This window comes from Artemia franciscana, unplaced genomic scaffold (genome assembly GCF_032884065.1).
Source record: "Artemia franciscana unplaced genomic scaffold, ASM3288406v1 Scaffold_1071, whole genome shotgun sequence".
Lineage (NCBI taxonomy): Eukaryota > Metazoa > Arthropoda > Branchiopoda > Anostraca > Artemiidae > Artemia > Artemia franciscana.
The window spans coordinates 135,033-151,559 of NW_027062734.1; the positions used below are offsets into that span (position 1 = coordinate 135,033).

General features: G+C 33.6%; 1 protein-coding gene across 2 annotated transcripts in view; it reads left to right on the plus strand.

Annotated features, from left to right (window-relative positions):
* LOC136042311 (uncharacterized) overlaps nt 1-13,886 on the plus strand; it is a 44,894-nt gene extending 31,008 nt beyond the window's left edge. The window contains exons 7-9 of one of the 2 annotated variants that reach the window (XM_065727261.1): nt 4,429-4,689; nt 9,615-9,724; nt 13,623-13,886. In XM_065727261.1, coding sequence (XP_065583333.1) covers nt 4,429-4,689; nt 9,615-9,679 — 326 coding nt within the window. In that variant the 3' untranslated portion in view covers nt 9,680-9,724; nt 13,623-13,886. The remainder of the gene's footprint in view (nt 1-4,428; nt 4,690-9,614; nt 9,725-13,622) is intronic. The other variant, XM_065727262.1, reaches the window with a different exon arrangement.
* Nucleotides 13,887-16,527: the final 2,641 nt, after the last annotated feature.

Consider the following 16,527-nt stretch of genomic DNA (forward strand, 5'->3'; position numbering starts at 1 on the left):
TAATGCCTGGTACTTAAAGGCACGTTCTTTAAGTACCTTAACCAGCACTTTTATAGCTGTAAGAAATTTAAGTAACCAGCACATTGCGAGAACTTTAATAATTTTTTTAGAACTGTAATTTGGAAGAGTTATATACCTTGCTTAAAGAGGGAACTATAAGTACCATCCTCAGCACTTTTGCATTTTAACTGTAAAAAAATTTAGTAACTTAAGGAGAGAACTTAAAGACGTGTTATTTGTGGGAACTATAATTTGGAAGAATTCAAATTTTATGACAATGCCAGGAACCTTAAAGGGATTAAGTTTAGTTACCTTAAGGCGAGAGCTTTTGTTTTATGAGAACTTTAAGGCCTGGTACCTTAAGTTTTACCGCAAGGTTAAACTAGCCATTTTGACCTTCTTTTCCATAAGATTATAATGGATATTACGATGAGTTACAATCAGTTTAAGGAGACTGTCGATGTTAAAGCCCCGTGAAGTCTTTCAACAATTTCGACGTGTGGTTCAGATTCGAGGAGCAATAGGATTGACTCCAGAGAGGTTTCTCTAGAAAAAGTTCACCGAAATGGCACACGATAGGATCAGAATTTAGCATTATTTTTGAAAAATAATGTTAAATCATATTATGTAATTATGTTACAATAATATTAACTAATTATAATTAATTAATTAATTAATTATAATTATATTTAGTTATAATGAATATTAATTATAATAATAACAACATAAACTATGTTAAATAATAATATTTAAATAATGTTAAATACATGCCCAAGTGAAACCAGATTTGTGAAATTTTTTTTAGCTTGACCAGATTTATTTAGTGGTATGATAGAACATGCTATGTCCAGCAGAACAGACAACTAAGCTCCAAGTCCTTCTCAACTGGATTAAAATATTAATATTAATCATTTTACCGGTTTTATATTATTGCTGATTTTAGCGCGAGAACCCCTGAGAATTCAGAAAAGGAATCTTGCTGCTTCCACGTGCTGCTAAATGACACTCTAAACGACAAAGCTGTTAGACTTCAATTACGTGTCTTAAAGGGAAACTTGTACTTTATGTTTTGGGTCTAGTATTGGCTGTGAAATTGGATAAATCCAGAAATAAGCTTTACGTAGAAAAAGCAACGATAAAAAAGCCACTTTTAGTTCCCCACTATATTCTGATTACCATGCGATGGTTCTAGGCGATTTCACGCGGCTACGGACTGTTCGCATAACAGTCAGTTACGGGTTTGAAGGAGACCCTTAAACGATCAATCAAATACAACCTAAAAGCTCATATGTTATTTGCTTCTAACTGTAAATGCTTTATTGGCTATAGCATGGGGCTCCAACCCTGAAAAGGTACGGCTTGAACCATAGCTGACAAGTTCTACTATATCAAATTGAAATTTCATACGCCCTTCTGATGGATGGCAGTAATTTAGCCCTTCCTCGAAGAAGTCAGATCAATCATAGATACCTGAAATGATAACCAGCACTGTTGAATTCCACCAACCTCCTTATATCCTCAGCTGATGACAAGAGATTTTCAAAGCTCTGTTTTAACTAAGACACTAGATCTTAATTCCTGACAATTCCTTTTGGGATTGGTGATGCCTTTTCGTACATAAGCTGATGACAAGAATTTGGAAATCCTCTTCCCATTAGAACTGGAGAGGGGGGAGTTGAAACTACCCTTGTCTCCCAAAAAAGCATGTCAGAACACTATCTTATTTATTTCTCTTTAAGTCTGGCTGGGATCTGACAACCATTTCTGGAATATATATTGATGATGAGGATTTAGGGATATCTCTACATTCTGTAATTTTTTCCATCTACAGAGCGGTAAGATCGACCCCAGGCTCTAGAGGATCATAATCAGATCATTAAACTGTTACTACCGGTCAAGCTTCAGGTCCTTCTCTTTAGTAGGTATTTCCCATCCCTAAGTTCCCTTTTAGTATGTATCGTGATAATAAATACCCCTCCACCTCCCTCCAAAGAGGTTGGGTTGGTTCCAAATCCTCAAAATTCTAAACTTTAACACGAGTTTTTACGTCTCACCGCATTTGGTTGAGACCTACCTCTTCTTATAAAGTTGTCCGGATCATAAGAATTAAAGGACTCCTCGCCCTGCAGAGGACTCTTCGGATTTAAACCCTAGAAACTATAGATGAAAAATCAGCTATCGCTTTCTGACAGTTTTGAATAATATCGGTACCCGTTCAAGTATATACAATGATGGAGAGACTTTTTTCCCGTTCCCCACGGAAGAAGTATCCTATCGAGACCCTGACAGAACACATTTGTAAGCAATTCGCTTTTACATTTCGCCAATTTTGATTGAGATCCGACTATCTGTTTTCGTAAATTTTGTGATAATGAGATTTAAGGGGTGGCTTTCGCTCTCCCCATAGGCGTCAGATTATCTATGGAACTCCAAAGGGCACAGCTAAACGCTCTGTCTTGCTTCTCAACAAGTTTGGCTGAGCTTTCCTTATCCCTTCTATTGGTTGTTGTGATGAACTCCATTTAGGACCCCTCTCCTTCAGAGGTTAGATCGTGTAAGAGTGAACAAAAGTCACAAATAAGGACACTTACTCTTACTTGACATTAAGATTCTTCGAGATGTCATAACAAGTTATTGTAAATTTGTGATGAAAAGAATTCAGGAGCCTTTCCTCCTCTTCCTATAGACTTTAGATTGAATCAGGAGCCCTAAAAGGCATAGCTGGGCCGCTCACCCTTACTTTCCATCAAGTTTGGCTCCTCTTTTCTTATTTTGCTATTTAGCGCTTCATTTCAGATTGTGCTTGTTTTTCTTCTTTATTCGTTTCATTTTTTCCTCAGAATTGTCTGTTACTTTTTATTTCTATTATGGATAATTTATTTACCGTGAAATAGGGTGGAAGGAGGTTGTAAGGAAAAATTTAAGTGAAATTGGAACTTCTTGGTGGGGCTTAATTAGGGGGGCTTTAAATAGATTGGGAGAGTGGAGGAGCAAGCATAGCTGTATTGGCCTCCGACGTTTGGTGCTACAGTAAGTTGTCCGTAATAGTAGTAGTATTTACCGTTGCTCCTTCCCATTTGTATTTCTATATGATTATACCATTCCTAATCCGTATCAAATAAAAAAAAGGAACAAGCTTTTTCAACTGAAAGTAAGGAACAACATTAAAACTTTTTTGTTTTTAGCACTTTAAAAAAGTTTTGTATTCTAATTAAACAACCCTTGTGTTTCAGGAGTTGTTCATAAAGAATTAGGACAAAAGGCAAACTTTAGCGTAAGAAGCTAGATATTGAGGAGTGGGCAGCGCTCTTATAAATGGAATAATTTCCGTCTGTTTTAAGTTTCTATATTGTTCCTTACTTTCATTTAAAAAAACATTTTCTTTTATTTATGTTTCTTTTTTCAAATAATGGCAGGAAATCCATTGCCGTCCTCCATGGAAAATTTCCCCCCATGAAATTTTTTTCGTGGAAAGTACCTCCCATTTAAAGTCGTCCCCTACGGAAAATTCTATCCTCGCTGAAAATTCCCCCCGGAAAATTTTCTAGAGACACATCCGCCTAGAGAATTCTCCTCAGCCTGCTTTCATTTGAAAAGAGACTTTTTTTATTTAATCTCTGATGGTTTTTTAAATCATGCAGGAAATCCCCACCTAAGTAGAAATTTTTTTCGAAAATCCCCCCTCCCCGATGGAAAGTTTCTCCCGTGTAAAACTCCTCCATAGAGAATTTTTCCTGCAGAGAATCCCCCCCACGAAAAAATTCCTCAGGCAATTCCAACTGCTGAAAATTTCTCCCAGACGATACTCGGGAACATCTTTACATGAAAAACCGAGTCGCCAAAGAGAAAGTCAGACAAATAAAAAGAATTTTGTATAGGAACCCTGACAAATTTTCCCCATGTAAAATTCTGCTTAGAAAGTTTCGCGGATCATAAAACACCAATTCTTTTGATGTATCTATATGTCTGTTTTCAGAGTTTCGATTACTATTGGGTTGAGTCGCTCTTTACTGAAACTTGTATAGGTTTTTCTATATTCTAACCTGTCGTATAATACCATGGGTGTAGTCTCGAAGCAGTATTTCTAGTCTATCATTAATTATTCGTTAATTTTTCCATTTTCAAAAGATCAAATAACAGAATTTGATCTGTTCTTAGCACTCTTGGTTTAGAAGGAAATAAAATTCCTTTAGCTCATTATGAGTATATAAAGGGGTGAATTTGTTGTTATCTTCTATGTTAGAATAGTGACAATAGCAAGTAATTAAGAATCTTCAATGACATAATTAGTTTCTAGAACATATCGCTTTTTTTTCTTCGGCGAAAAGAAAAATGAACACCTTAGCAAGTGGAATGAATAAATGCATTTTAGCTTCCATCTTCTTTTTTTATTTGAAACTCTTCAATTAATAACTTGTTTTCTTTTAGCTATTTCTTTTGCTCGAAGCTTACAGAAATTTCCAGAAGACTTCAAACTTTTGCCCATTGATATCAACACGCCTGCTCCTAAACCTGCTCCAAAATTGCGGCGGTCCTCAAGTGCCTTTCCACCAACTCCGAAACTAACATCTCCTTACCGTTTAAAAGCAAGTTCTGCAACTGAATTAAGCAGTCTTATTCTGCAGACAAAGGGGAGCTCTCAAATAATGCCTGACAAAACAGGAGCATCGTTACAGCTAAATTTGACAGGTCAACTTTCTTTTTTTTTCTTGCTGCTTAGTAGAGATAAGATAGTGTAAACTGCTTACAACTGACTCTGAAAGTAAATCTTGTCGGTTTAAAAGCAAGTTCTGCAGCTTAATTAACTAGTCTTTCTCTATAGACAGTGGAGAGCTCTCAAATATTATTTGGACATTTTAGTCAACATTTAGTCCAAATTTGACCGGTCAATTTTTGTATTTCTGTTTTTTTCCTTTGCTTTTATTAGAGGTAAAAATAGCTCATTCTTTTTATAAAAAGCACTTCTGCAATATAAGGTAATTTGTGCTAAGTGTCAGACCCAGGCACATAATGAGGTAAAAAAAAATGGCGAAGGGACATGGTAAAGAAAGTTCCACAAAAATATTGACCTTTCATGAAATAGCTAAAATGGTCTGACATCTAAATAACATTTAAACCGAAATATCCCAGCAGCTACTAAAAAAATTTAAAACGAACCAATAAAGAAAAAAGTATTGAAAAATACGATGATAAAAAAAAGATGGAAATTGGAAATGGAAAAAAAAATTGGAAAATAAATGGTAAAACTCTAAAAATTTAAATAATAATGATAAAACTAATTTATTTTAAAAACTAATTTAATGTATTAAAGTAATTTCATATTTAAGTTTTCGTTAGGTCCCCGATGGCTGGCCGAAAAGTTCGATCGTTGGCAATAATCGATTTTTGAAAATAATAATATTTTGTATTTTTATTTTATATAGAAAAACTAATTTTATATTAAAGAACTAATTTAAAACCAATGATAAATAAAATAATTTTATTTTACAATTTGACTAATAACTCTTCAGAAATTCAAGACGATTCAAGGTTGTCAAGTGTGGTTCTGGAGCGTGGACGCTTCGGAGGGGGAGGAAGATTGGACAGATGTTTTCCAGAGGAAATAATTGTACTAAATCTGTATTTAAAACGCAGTTGCCAAAACTGCTAAAATTCAAAACGAACCAATAAAACACAAAGTACTGGAAAATAAATGGTAAAACTCTAAGAGTTGATGCTTCCGAGAGGCCGAGTGCTCAAGCTCCTTATTACCTAGCTCTGAAATTAAAATTTTCTTGCCATTTAAAAGCACGTCCAGTCGCTGGATGAAGCAGTCCTAATATACAGACAAAGGGAAGCTCTCAAACATTCTTTGAGAACAATAAAGTTTGTTTACCGCTAAATTTACAGGTCAACTTTTTTCTTTCTTTTGTAGCATTTCTTGTAAAATAATATTTTAATTAAACTACTTTTTAAACATTTTATTATAAATAATACTGTTTTCTTTAATATTCAAATATTTCACTTGCAAAATAAGATGAGGATTATGAAGAAAGAAAAATGAAAACAGAAACTTCGAATGATGACGTACTCACATGTGAGCACAAAAACAAGTATTGCAACTCACAAAATCGACCATTAGTAAAAGGCAATTCAGTGGAAAATCGACCGCTGAAACGTACGCTAATTCTAACCGCTAAGGAAATGATAATCTCGAACTTTCAAGAACTAGATGTGAATCGATGCGTACTTTCGATCATTCCCATTTTGAATCCAAAGAGGAATACTTCTTCGTACGATTATGATGTCTGTAGATGGTATGGGACCCAGTCATCTCTCCAAATTCCATGAAATGTTCCTACTGATTACTGGACGTTCCTAACTATATTCTAAAAATATCTGCAAGTTGATGACAAACTACGTGATGTTAGTAACAATGGCGTCTCTTTAGGATCATTTTTTTTCAACCTATAGTACGGAGAAGATATTTTCTATTTTTAAACAAACAGCACATAATTCTGTTTCTATTCCAAACAAAAAAGAAAACCTTCGAATCAGGCTAAGAAATAGTGAGTGAAGACCAAAAAACTCGTCATAAAGGGGACAGAGCGTTTTCTATTACACTTGACTTTTACAATTACACTTAAATTTGACATTTGACATTTATATTTGAAATTTTATTTGGCATTTATATACAATTGACTTACACAGCTACAATTGACTATTGACAAGGCATTGAATTTTCACTCATCGTCGGACTTTGGCCCATAAAGAGGATTGAATAGAAAGTAACAAATTTAAACATTTGGTAAAGCAATTTCATTTCTATTTGAAAAAAATCTTGTGGTCTTACAAATTAAATACTGTTGAATTATAACCGTAGACTTATTGCCTGAATAACGCATAAAGTATTGAAATATGTGAGCCGGTTATTAGTCATCTCGTATCTAACAAGAACCACGGAGGCAATGGTAATCAGTCAGTTTAGTGGTAACGAATCAGTTTAAATAATAAGAGGTAAACATCGTTAGCTGCTAGACAACATCTGGAAAGAAACCTAGGGAGAAATTCGTCAGTGGTATGGAAGAAAAGGTGTAAGGATCTCACTATAACACATCCCGTCCATGGTCAATTAGTGTGTGTACTATTGCAACTTTAGAAATAAGAGTAATTGTGCATGGTTGTCAGCACTAAGACGCTAAAGATTAGAAAAAAAGCGCCTAAAACTACAAGACGTTTTTAAAAACCTACGCAAGTCTCATTTTGATATTGGATGTGCGCCGATTTGGCAGTGAAATAAATAATTAATAATACACAATAATAAAACAAGTCTAATAAGGTAATTAGAATAGCTAAAGTTTGATAATGAACATTTAAAAGATTTTGAGGTCCTTCTTAGCTCGGTTGATAATACAATCACACAAAATTTACTTTCTTTTCCAATTTAAAGTTTAGTATCATAAGATCAAATGGTATCATAGATCAAGAGATCTGGCAGAGCGGAAGTCCTTTCGATTCAGTTACAGGCCCAAGATTCTTAGAAGTTGGATCATGCTTTGACTGTATAAATGGGATTGGTAACTATACTTAATCCAAGGGGGTCGGTTATTCCTCCCCTCAATCTACCCTGGTCTTGGTATCTCACTGCAATTACGTTGTAAACTGTTTGTTCCATTCTAATATATGGCCAGAAATTGTATGCATGAGATGCCAATGACATTGAAATTGTATGGCATCGGCAACTGATAACGTAAATGGCAATTGTGTAGTGACACAGGCGACAATATCCTTCGTGTCACACTTGAACTCTCTAGAAATATAACAAAATTCATTGCAGCCAAATTCTACCGGCTTCAGATCATATTCCATATGCTGTTCTTATTGATGAGACTGTCCCTCACAGATGTAGCCCTTCCCTCACAGAGGTCTGATGGCGTACGGACATTGGATGCCTTAACTGTAGCTTTAGACCAATTTTATTGAACGAATTCCGCCCTCCTGTCTGGCAATTTGGCTGATAAAATATATTCGGATCCCCCTTCTCTCCTACAGATATTGGATCAGTTATGGCCATGAAAAAGGATCAACTATGACCCTAGTCATTAGCTCCTAATGTGTATGCATGAGATGCTTGTTCAGTGTAACTTATTCTGATAGAGACTTGTTTAATGGAAATATTACGTTTAGGGAGTTCTTAGGAGGAGATCATAAGATATGCTGGATAAAACCAATATGTCGTTTGATTTGTATGACTTTTCATTTATTTATATTGTACCAACCCAGGAATATAAATAAATATTTAGATGGTGTTCATAAATATTACCTAAATTCCACTCACCTGGCAACTCTCTTCTCGTGCCTGTTCAAAAATAGATTTGCTGTACAAATTTATTTTAATGTTCACTAAATCTACCCATTCTACCTATGTTTATTTTTAGATCATAACGTAGGTTGCGGTTTACCTCGAAGAAAATAGTGGACAAAGAAAACCTTTTTTTATGCATCAAGGTATCATCTTTGAGCAAGCAATTTTCGGGATAAATTTTAGGGATAAAAATCTCAACATTGAAGTGCATTAAACAATTTGATTATTTTCGTATTTATAATGCTCAAAGAAGTTTAATATATCTAAAAGAATATAAAAAAACTCCTATTTCAGATATGCACTCTGAAAGTCCCAAAACGTTACATTTCTTTATCATATGGTTACTAATATTTTGTAATATGCTTTTGCTACATTACATCTTCTGTTCGTCCATTTCTAAATTATACCTACCCAAAAATATAAAATATATTAAATTTTAAATAACAATATAAATAAATATGAAATTTTAGAAATAAACATATATAAATAAATATAAAAATATAGATCTAAAATAAGAATAATATGTATAAAATAAATTATCGAAATAAAAATCTACAAATAAAAATCTAAGTTAATGATACTTAGAAATTAAAAGTTTAGCTTGTGTTTGAAACATATCGCCTTAATTCTGCTTAACTTTACTCGACTTGATTCTTTTAATAATTATTTATTTTTCTTACGTTACATAAGAGAAAATAAAAAAGAAAATATAAAATAAAAAGCGTCAGAAAGATTGCAAATATTACGTAAAAAAGCTTTTTTCAAACGATCTAAGAATAACTAAAAATAGTAGAGAGAGAAAAACGAACACTTTCCTAAAAACGAAAATGTCTCTGAAGGAATTGAGTACCTTCTTCTATTTTTATTCTTTTTCTTCCATTTTTTCAAGCTATAATCAACTTTTTTATACATAGTTTAAGGAGGATTCCGTTGGGAGTAAGGAGTTCCGTTGTCGTATGGTGTCAGTTATGGATCAGTGGGTCGTACTTTCCCTGGAAATGCATAACCCTATGTTTGATCCCATCTACTGCAGGTCCGAAGCAAAAACCTTTGTAGTTGAAAAGTGTGTTTAAGCAATGAGCGAATGAATATTTATAAGGTGATAGATTTAGGGAGGTATTAGGTAGGACATTATAGTTCAGTTATGCAACTGGAAGGTTTATGGGAACTATTATCTCCCAAATTGACATGGTTGTTGATAAAGGAGTTAAATTACTATGTATAAAGAAAATAGAAATCCTTTGCCAGGACTGAATATATTTCTTTACAGAAATGCTGGAAGATTTATCAAGGATACAAAACAGCTTTACGTCGGAAACATCAGGGAAATCTTAATTGGTAACTTGACTAATCAGCGCAGAAAAATTGTGTTTTCTGAAGGTAATTGACTACCAAATTTTTCTTTTTCAAGAGTCTACATTTAATCTCTTTTATTATTTTCCACATTTGCGTTTTTATTTCATTTCTTCCTCTTATTTTATGTCTTGTTTTACCTTTTTAGTCCTTAAGTTCTCCTTTTTATTCGGAACTCTTCTGCTTAGGAACGTCCTAGTTTTCCACTATAGGTGGCATGATTAGTAAGATATTGTCCATTTCTCTCTCTCTCTCTCTCTCTCTCTCTCTCTCTCTCTCTCTCTCTCTCTCTCTCTCTCTCTCTCTCTCTCTCTCTCTCTCTCTTTCTCTCTCTCTCTCTCTTTCTCTCTTTCTCTCTTTCTCTCTCTATCTCTCTCTCTCTCTTTTTCTTTTTAGGTTGGTACCATAATATTATTCAGTTCAACTTCAAAACAGCTTATTACTATCTACTACTACTAATAATAATAAGTCACCGCAGCACCAAGCCGCCTGAGGCCAACGCAGCTACGCACGTTCTTGCTCCAACCCAAATCTATTCAAAGCCTCCCTCTTTACACCCTTCCAGGAAGTTCCCATTTCCTTTAAAGCTTTATTTATGACACTCTCCCACCCCTGACGAGGACGACCTGCTTTCTGTTTAACCCTAGAAGGTTGACCGAAATGTACAATCTTCGGATATCTGTCATCCTTTATCCGTAGAATGTGGCCCATCCGTCTTAACCTTTCTTTCATTATAGCCCTAGAAAGCGGGATTGAACTACATTTTTATTACAGCCTACTGTTTAAAATACGATCTGTCAGTGAGTATCCAGAACAATCCGTAGACAATTTCTATGGAAAACATCTAGTAAGTTTTCATCCGCTTTTCGGAGCACCCATGCTTCAGAGCCATATTTGACCACTTTCGTCACTATAGCTTCCAATATTCTAATCTTGGTTTGCAGACTTAATCGAACGCTTGCTCATAATCTATGAAACTGAGGACCAAAGGCGTTTGACAACGAAAGCACTTCTCAATTATTAACCTAAGAGTGAAAATTTGGTCGACATATCCTCTATCTTTTCTAAAACCGCACTGTTCTTCTCTTAAAACTTTGACTACAGCTTCCCTCAGTCTAAGAAGTGCCATATTACGAAGTAAATTGCTGCCTAGAAAGACCATACGAATGCCTCGATAATTACGACACTCACTCTTGTCACCTATCATATACAGTGGTTTAACTAAGTTTTTCCTAAAATAATTAGGTACTTCCCCTTTTTCAAAAATCATATTCAAAGTCTTCAGTAGCTTATTTTAACCTCGGAGCCACCATATTTAAGAAACTCATTTGTCACACTATCAGCACCTGGAGCATTATTTTTTTTAATCCTTTAAGTGCCGTCGCTAATTCTTCCTCACAAAGCAAGTCTTCGTTCACCTCCAAGGTATCACAAAATTTTTCATTTTATATCTTTTCCTGCAACTGCATCTCGGTTTGACAGCTAAAGCACTTCTCAATTATTAACCTAAGATTGAACTGTTGTTAATATCGAAGCTCCAAAATAGAAATGTTTTGCGAAATCAAGAAATAAAAATTATAACAAAGAATATTTACTTTAAATCCGCTTTGAGTCAACACTGGCTATGTATAACGTATGAAAAAAAAACGAAGAACAAAGGAAAATAATTAAGAAACAAAAAACCAGGCTAGACTAATTGCCAGTGTAAGAATACACGCCCAATCCAATTTTTGAATGACATTTCGTTCGTGATTTTTTTGTCAGTTAGTTTTTCTTTCTACTTGGGTTAGAGGTTAGGTTTTCTGCATTGAGGACGGCTTAGCAGAGGTCTATGCTTGTTTTTCGTTTTATTCACTGGCTGAAAATTATCCTCATTTGATTTTTTGTTTCTTAATATGTATCTCTTTCCTCGTTTTTTTTCTTGATTTTTAAAATCAAAAAATATTTGATCTTATAGTAACGTTTTCTTTTTTTTTCAATGGAATATGACAGAAGAATCATCCGATTTCAGGGTCCGAAAGGTTTTTGCCTTTGCTCGAGGAAATGAAATTCATTAATAACTGAGAGTATTTCTGGTTTGTATGTTTGTATCATACAAACCAAAAATGATAACTTGAATGATTTTGAATGGTTAATTCTGTTTAAATGTTCAATGACTGATGTTTAATGGTTAATTGTTTTTGTTTAATGGTTACAACCGTTAATAATGTTTAATTACGGTTCATAGTTGATAATTAAATTGATAGAATAGTTAATGTTTATATTTAATGGTTTATGTTTAGTGATTCCAAAGGTTAATAACTGTTAATTATGGTTAACGGTTAGTTATTAGAATGATAGAATGGTTAATTATGTTTAATGTTTTCAATGGTTAACTATGGTTGTTGGTTAATTATTAGAATTATAGAATGGTTAATAATGTTTAGTTTTAGATTTATTAAGGCATAGTTCCTTAATACGTGGACTAAGTTGGTAAGCATAGTCCAAAGGTTAGCCTGTCTATAAAGTCTCTTTTCGATTTCAAAGCAGCAATGACTAAATGATGAATAGCTTTAGAATGTAAAAAAGTGGGGAACGTTGTAGTCTACGTACTCTTTCAAAGGAGAATAAAAAACAGCAGTGCCATTAGATTTTCAGTCAACACTATTTTTGAAATAGTCTCCTGTTAATAAGTGAATTCTGTCAATAAGTCTAGAAATATGTAACAAAATTAATTAATTAATTAGTTTAAATTCTTCGAGTGAAAGATAGAATGAAACTCTCCCTATTTCTCTAAGTGTGTCCGGTGGAATTACAATTTACAACATATTCGCTTTAAATTGATTACGAATTAGCTGCAAACCTGGAACAATTTATTAAACAACGTTTTAATAATTATTATAATTATTATTTAATTATACGTGATTTTAATAATTAATCAGTAAAATCGAGTGATATATAGATTAACACTCTCCATATCTTTGAGTATCTCTGATGGAATTGCAATTAATTCCGTCGTTAATTCTTTCCGATTGAAACGAATTAACTGCAAACTTGGAACAATTTATTAAAAGAGGTTTTAGTATTTATTATAATTATTATTTAAGTATCCATAATTTTAATAAGTAATCAATAAAATATGATAGATGTGAGTGTCAATGCCTTAAGGCTTATTTAGTCTCATAAAATGTATTAATTTATCTCCATTTTTCCCAGTTTGGTGATGATCGTGCAGAAGATAATCCACTAAAGATTGTAAATAGCCGTATTCACACAAATGTAATGCGAAGTTAACTTTTGATCGTTCGCTGTTAATTCGCTCTCACCTGGAATGGCAAATCTAATTTTTATTAAATATCAACCTACTAACTGTTTTTTGAAACTGGAAAGAACACTTTGTTTCAAAATCAGTGATCACATCGCGTGCTCATAATGATAATGATTATCAATAGAGCATTATGTATGCTACTAATAATTCAATTATTATTTAAAAGTAATATGTTACTGACACCTAGTGGGATGGGTATTTATTAGGGTTTCTACTTCCTAGCATTTGTTCAAAATCAATGGTCACTTCGCGTGCTCATAATGATAATGATTATCAATAGAGCATTATGTATGTTACCAATTCAATCATCACCTAAAAAATACTATTTTATGGACACCTAGTGTGGGGGGGGGGATTTATTAGGGTTTCTACTTCCTATATTTGTCATAACATTTGTCTATTTTTACTTAACTCCTTACTTTTGGAATGGATTTCTGTGTATATCCCTGCTATGTGATTCAACATATAGTTGTGGCACAAAGAAAAGTATCGTTTTCATATTTTGCCTAGGTGTGGATTTTCCTTTTTGTTGATAGACAGGCTATCTGCACCAATTTGGATTTTTTTTTCTAATTGTTTACGAACTGTAAAAGCTTTAATAATTTTGTTGATTTTCAGGCTATGTCTTACTACCATTCGAAGTGCGATGTTGTTCTATCTTCAAAGTACTTGCTTCAAAACTGCCAAAGATTTTCTGTTTAATTCATTTTCTTATTTTATTTTAAGTATTTCTTCTTACTCTTTTTTTTACTATTTCTCTTAACTGACTATTTTATATTTCTTCTTTAGTTTAACCTATTTTCTCGGGAGGTTTTCTTGGTTTCGTTTGTTTCTTATACCTGATGTAACTTACTTTATTAATAAAGTTTATGTTCCTTACATATATAAGTATTCTTAATGACAAAAATTAAATATTCTAGCTTGGAACTTCATTTGATTAAGTTTAAAACCGGTTGAAAATGTAGAAGCTTAAATGAGCATTTAGATATTGTTCAGTCATTACGGGAAGCTCTTTTTTCTATCTTGTGTATTCTGAACTATAAAAAAGGTAAAAAAAAATTTTGAAGCACCAAATCAAAGGTACGTCTTCCGCAAAAAAAAATGATAGTTACCAAAATGAATTGCCATGTCGCATGAAACTGACGTATAATCATTGCTAATATTGGGGCTAACTTGTTATGAAAAGTACAGAATAGGTTTCGATGAGAACTGGTCATCACCGTGGAAAAGGGCTTATTTTTTCACCGTACCCCGTCACGTTCTCGCGATTCCGTTGTTAGGAACAGTAGTTATTTTTCTAACTGTCACTGGTAACACTGTGTAAAATTGTAACATTATTTCTTATTCTAAAACGGTGTTACTAACAATGGAGCCAACTGATGAAATCAGAATTGGCCCTTTTTCTTCATTCATACTCGACCTTAGTGTACTAAGCACTTATTGCAAATTAATATTTTTATTTACTTCATATAGTAATGGGATTTCATACCTACTAGGACAAAAAAAAATATTTTATTGCTATTTGTATTTCCTGAGTGGAAGATTAATATAAACCAGCAGAACAGTGAATTCTGTTCTGGATTTCGGTGAGAATTTATTGATTTGCAGTGGACTCCATTCAGAGATGTATCTAAGGTTTTCAGTGCCTGGGGACAATGTTAACTTTTCCACCCCTACTATTGCTACTATAAAAAAGTAAAAAGAAAAATGAGTTTCGTGCCTCCTCAGAGGCTGCGCCTGGAGACATTCGTCCCTTCTTGCCCTCGTCACTGATTCAATTAGGTGAGAGTACTAAATGAAGATTTTATTGCTTTAATTAATCGTAGTTTATTTTAGTTGTAATGGGTTTTTTTTAAGTAGGCTGTATAAGCTCCTTTTGAGTTGTCTTTTTGTTTTTATTTCATTGTCTTATTACTTCATGTTGTTTTTGATTTTTGTGGGTAATAAATTTATATTATTATTTATTATTATCGGTATGGCCCATCGGTGACAAAAGTCGCCAAGTCCATTTTTGGTGTAAGATCAGTTTTGATGCAGACCTTCTTCTTTTCATCTGGGAAGAAGCTGGCAGTGGAAGATTTCTTTGGTTTGCGTATAATGTGTCCCTACTAGTGTAGCTGACTTGCCTTTATTATCTTTTTGATCTCATGACTTACAAAGATATGTGTTGCTTGATTTTGTCAATGAGTCTGATACTACAGATTTTTCGATCGCAAGAGCGGTCAAATACATTGTAATGGTAATACTTTCTAAGTCAAAAGCTTACAGCGATAGAGGAAATCCAATCCGACAAATTTCCAAAGATTGAAACATTTTGTCTCTTTTGGGTTTGACAATGCATTTACACTTATTGATTCATTAAAATTTAAAGCTGCTTATCCCCCCCCCCCTTGAAGGCTAATGATAAGTATTCGGAAATAAATATTGTCGTGTGTTAAACAGCTTAGGTTGGCCCTGTCCGTCCTCGTCTCTGAGTGCATGAGATGGAATTGAAGGTTCCGTGAATTTATTTGCTGTCACAGCACCTAAGAGCCTTCCTTGACATCCAATATTTGTTTCACTAGCGATTTCATTTTGTGCCTTGAATCCATTCCATTATTACGTATATGAAATAATATTATCATGTGTTAAGCAGCTATCGGCTGGACCTGTTCCTCCTTGTCTCTGAGTGCATAAAATGCAAGTAAATATTTCATGAATTTATTTGCTGCCCAGTAAGGTGTTCCGGTATGCAACTGATACTGGAACTATTTGAGGATAAAAGCATGTTAAAAAATTCAATTAATAACTGAAATTTGTGTTTGAAGCTGTCCTACATAACATTATCCTGTTAAGTTGTTTAGGTGGTAAAGTTGTGGGAATTTTTGCTGCTGTAATATCAAAATTCAGGCTCTTTTTTTAATTGTGCTGTTGATGATGATTGGATTTCTATCCAGAAGCTCAATAGCTTCATTAATTTAATTTCTCAAACATATTTACGTACTTAATAGTAAAAATAGTTCGTACTTAATAGTAAAAAGTAAACAGTATGCAGTTTACCAAAGCTGTATGCATAAGGATGAACTCCGATTTTTAGAAGTACAAAAGGGGCATCCCACCTCGGAAAAGATTAAAAATTTCCAGAGATGTCTCTCCTTCGGAATAATCCTTCTGGCTTAAAAATGCACCAACAAATATGACAAAAATAATGGATTGAAGCTGGTTGAATGGCTTACATCTTGAGTAAATAAAAGGCTTAGCCAATAAAGCCGATTACGATTACGACGTCATAAAAAAGTTTATTTTCAATTTACTGTTGCAATTGATTGTCCCTTAAACTTTTGTAAATGTAAACTTGCCTCGTTGGCCGCCCAGACACAAATTCATAATGTGTAACATTGATTTAATCGAATGTTCCTATTTCTTTCATGACGTCATAAAAACGACATGATCCCAAGATAATAGGATAAGGCTAAGTTTACGGCTTTTTGAACTGCTTTAGAAAACATTATATATTCAAAATTCTAAATAAAGGTTTGCTAAT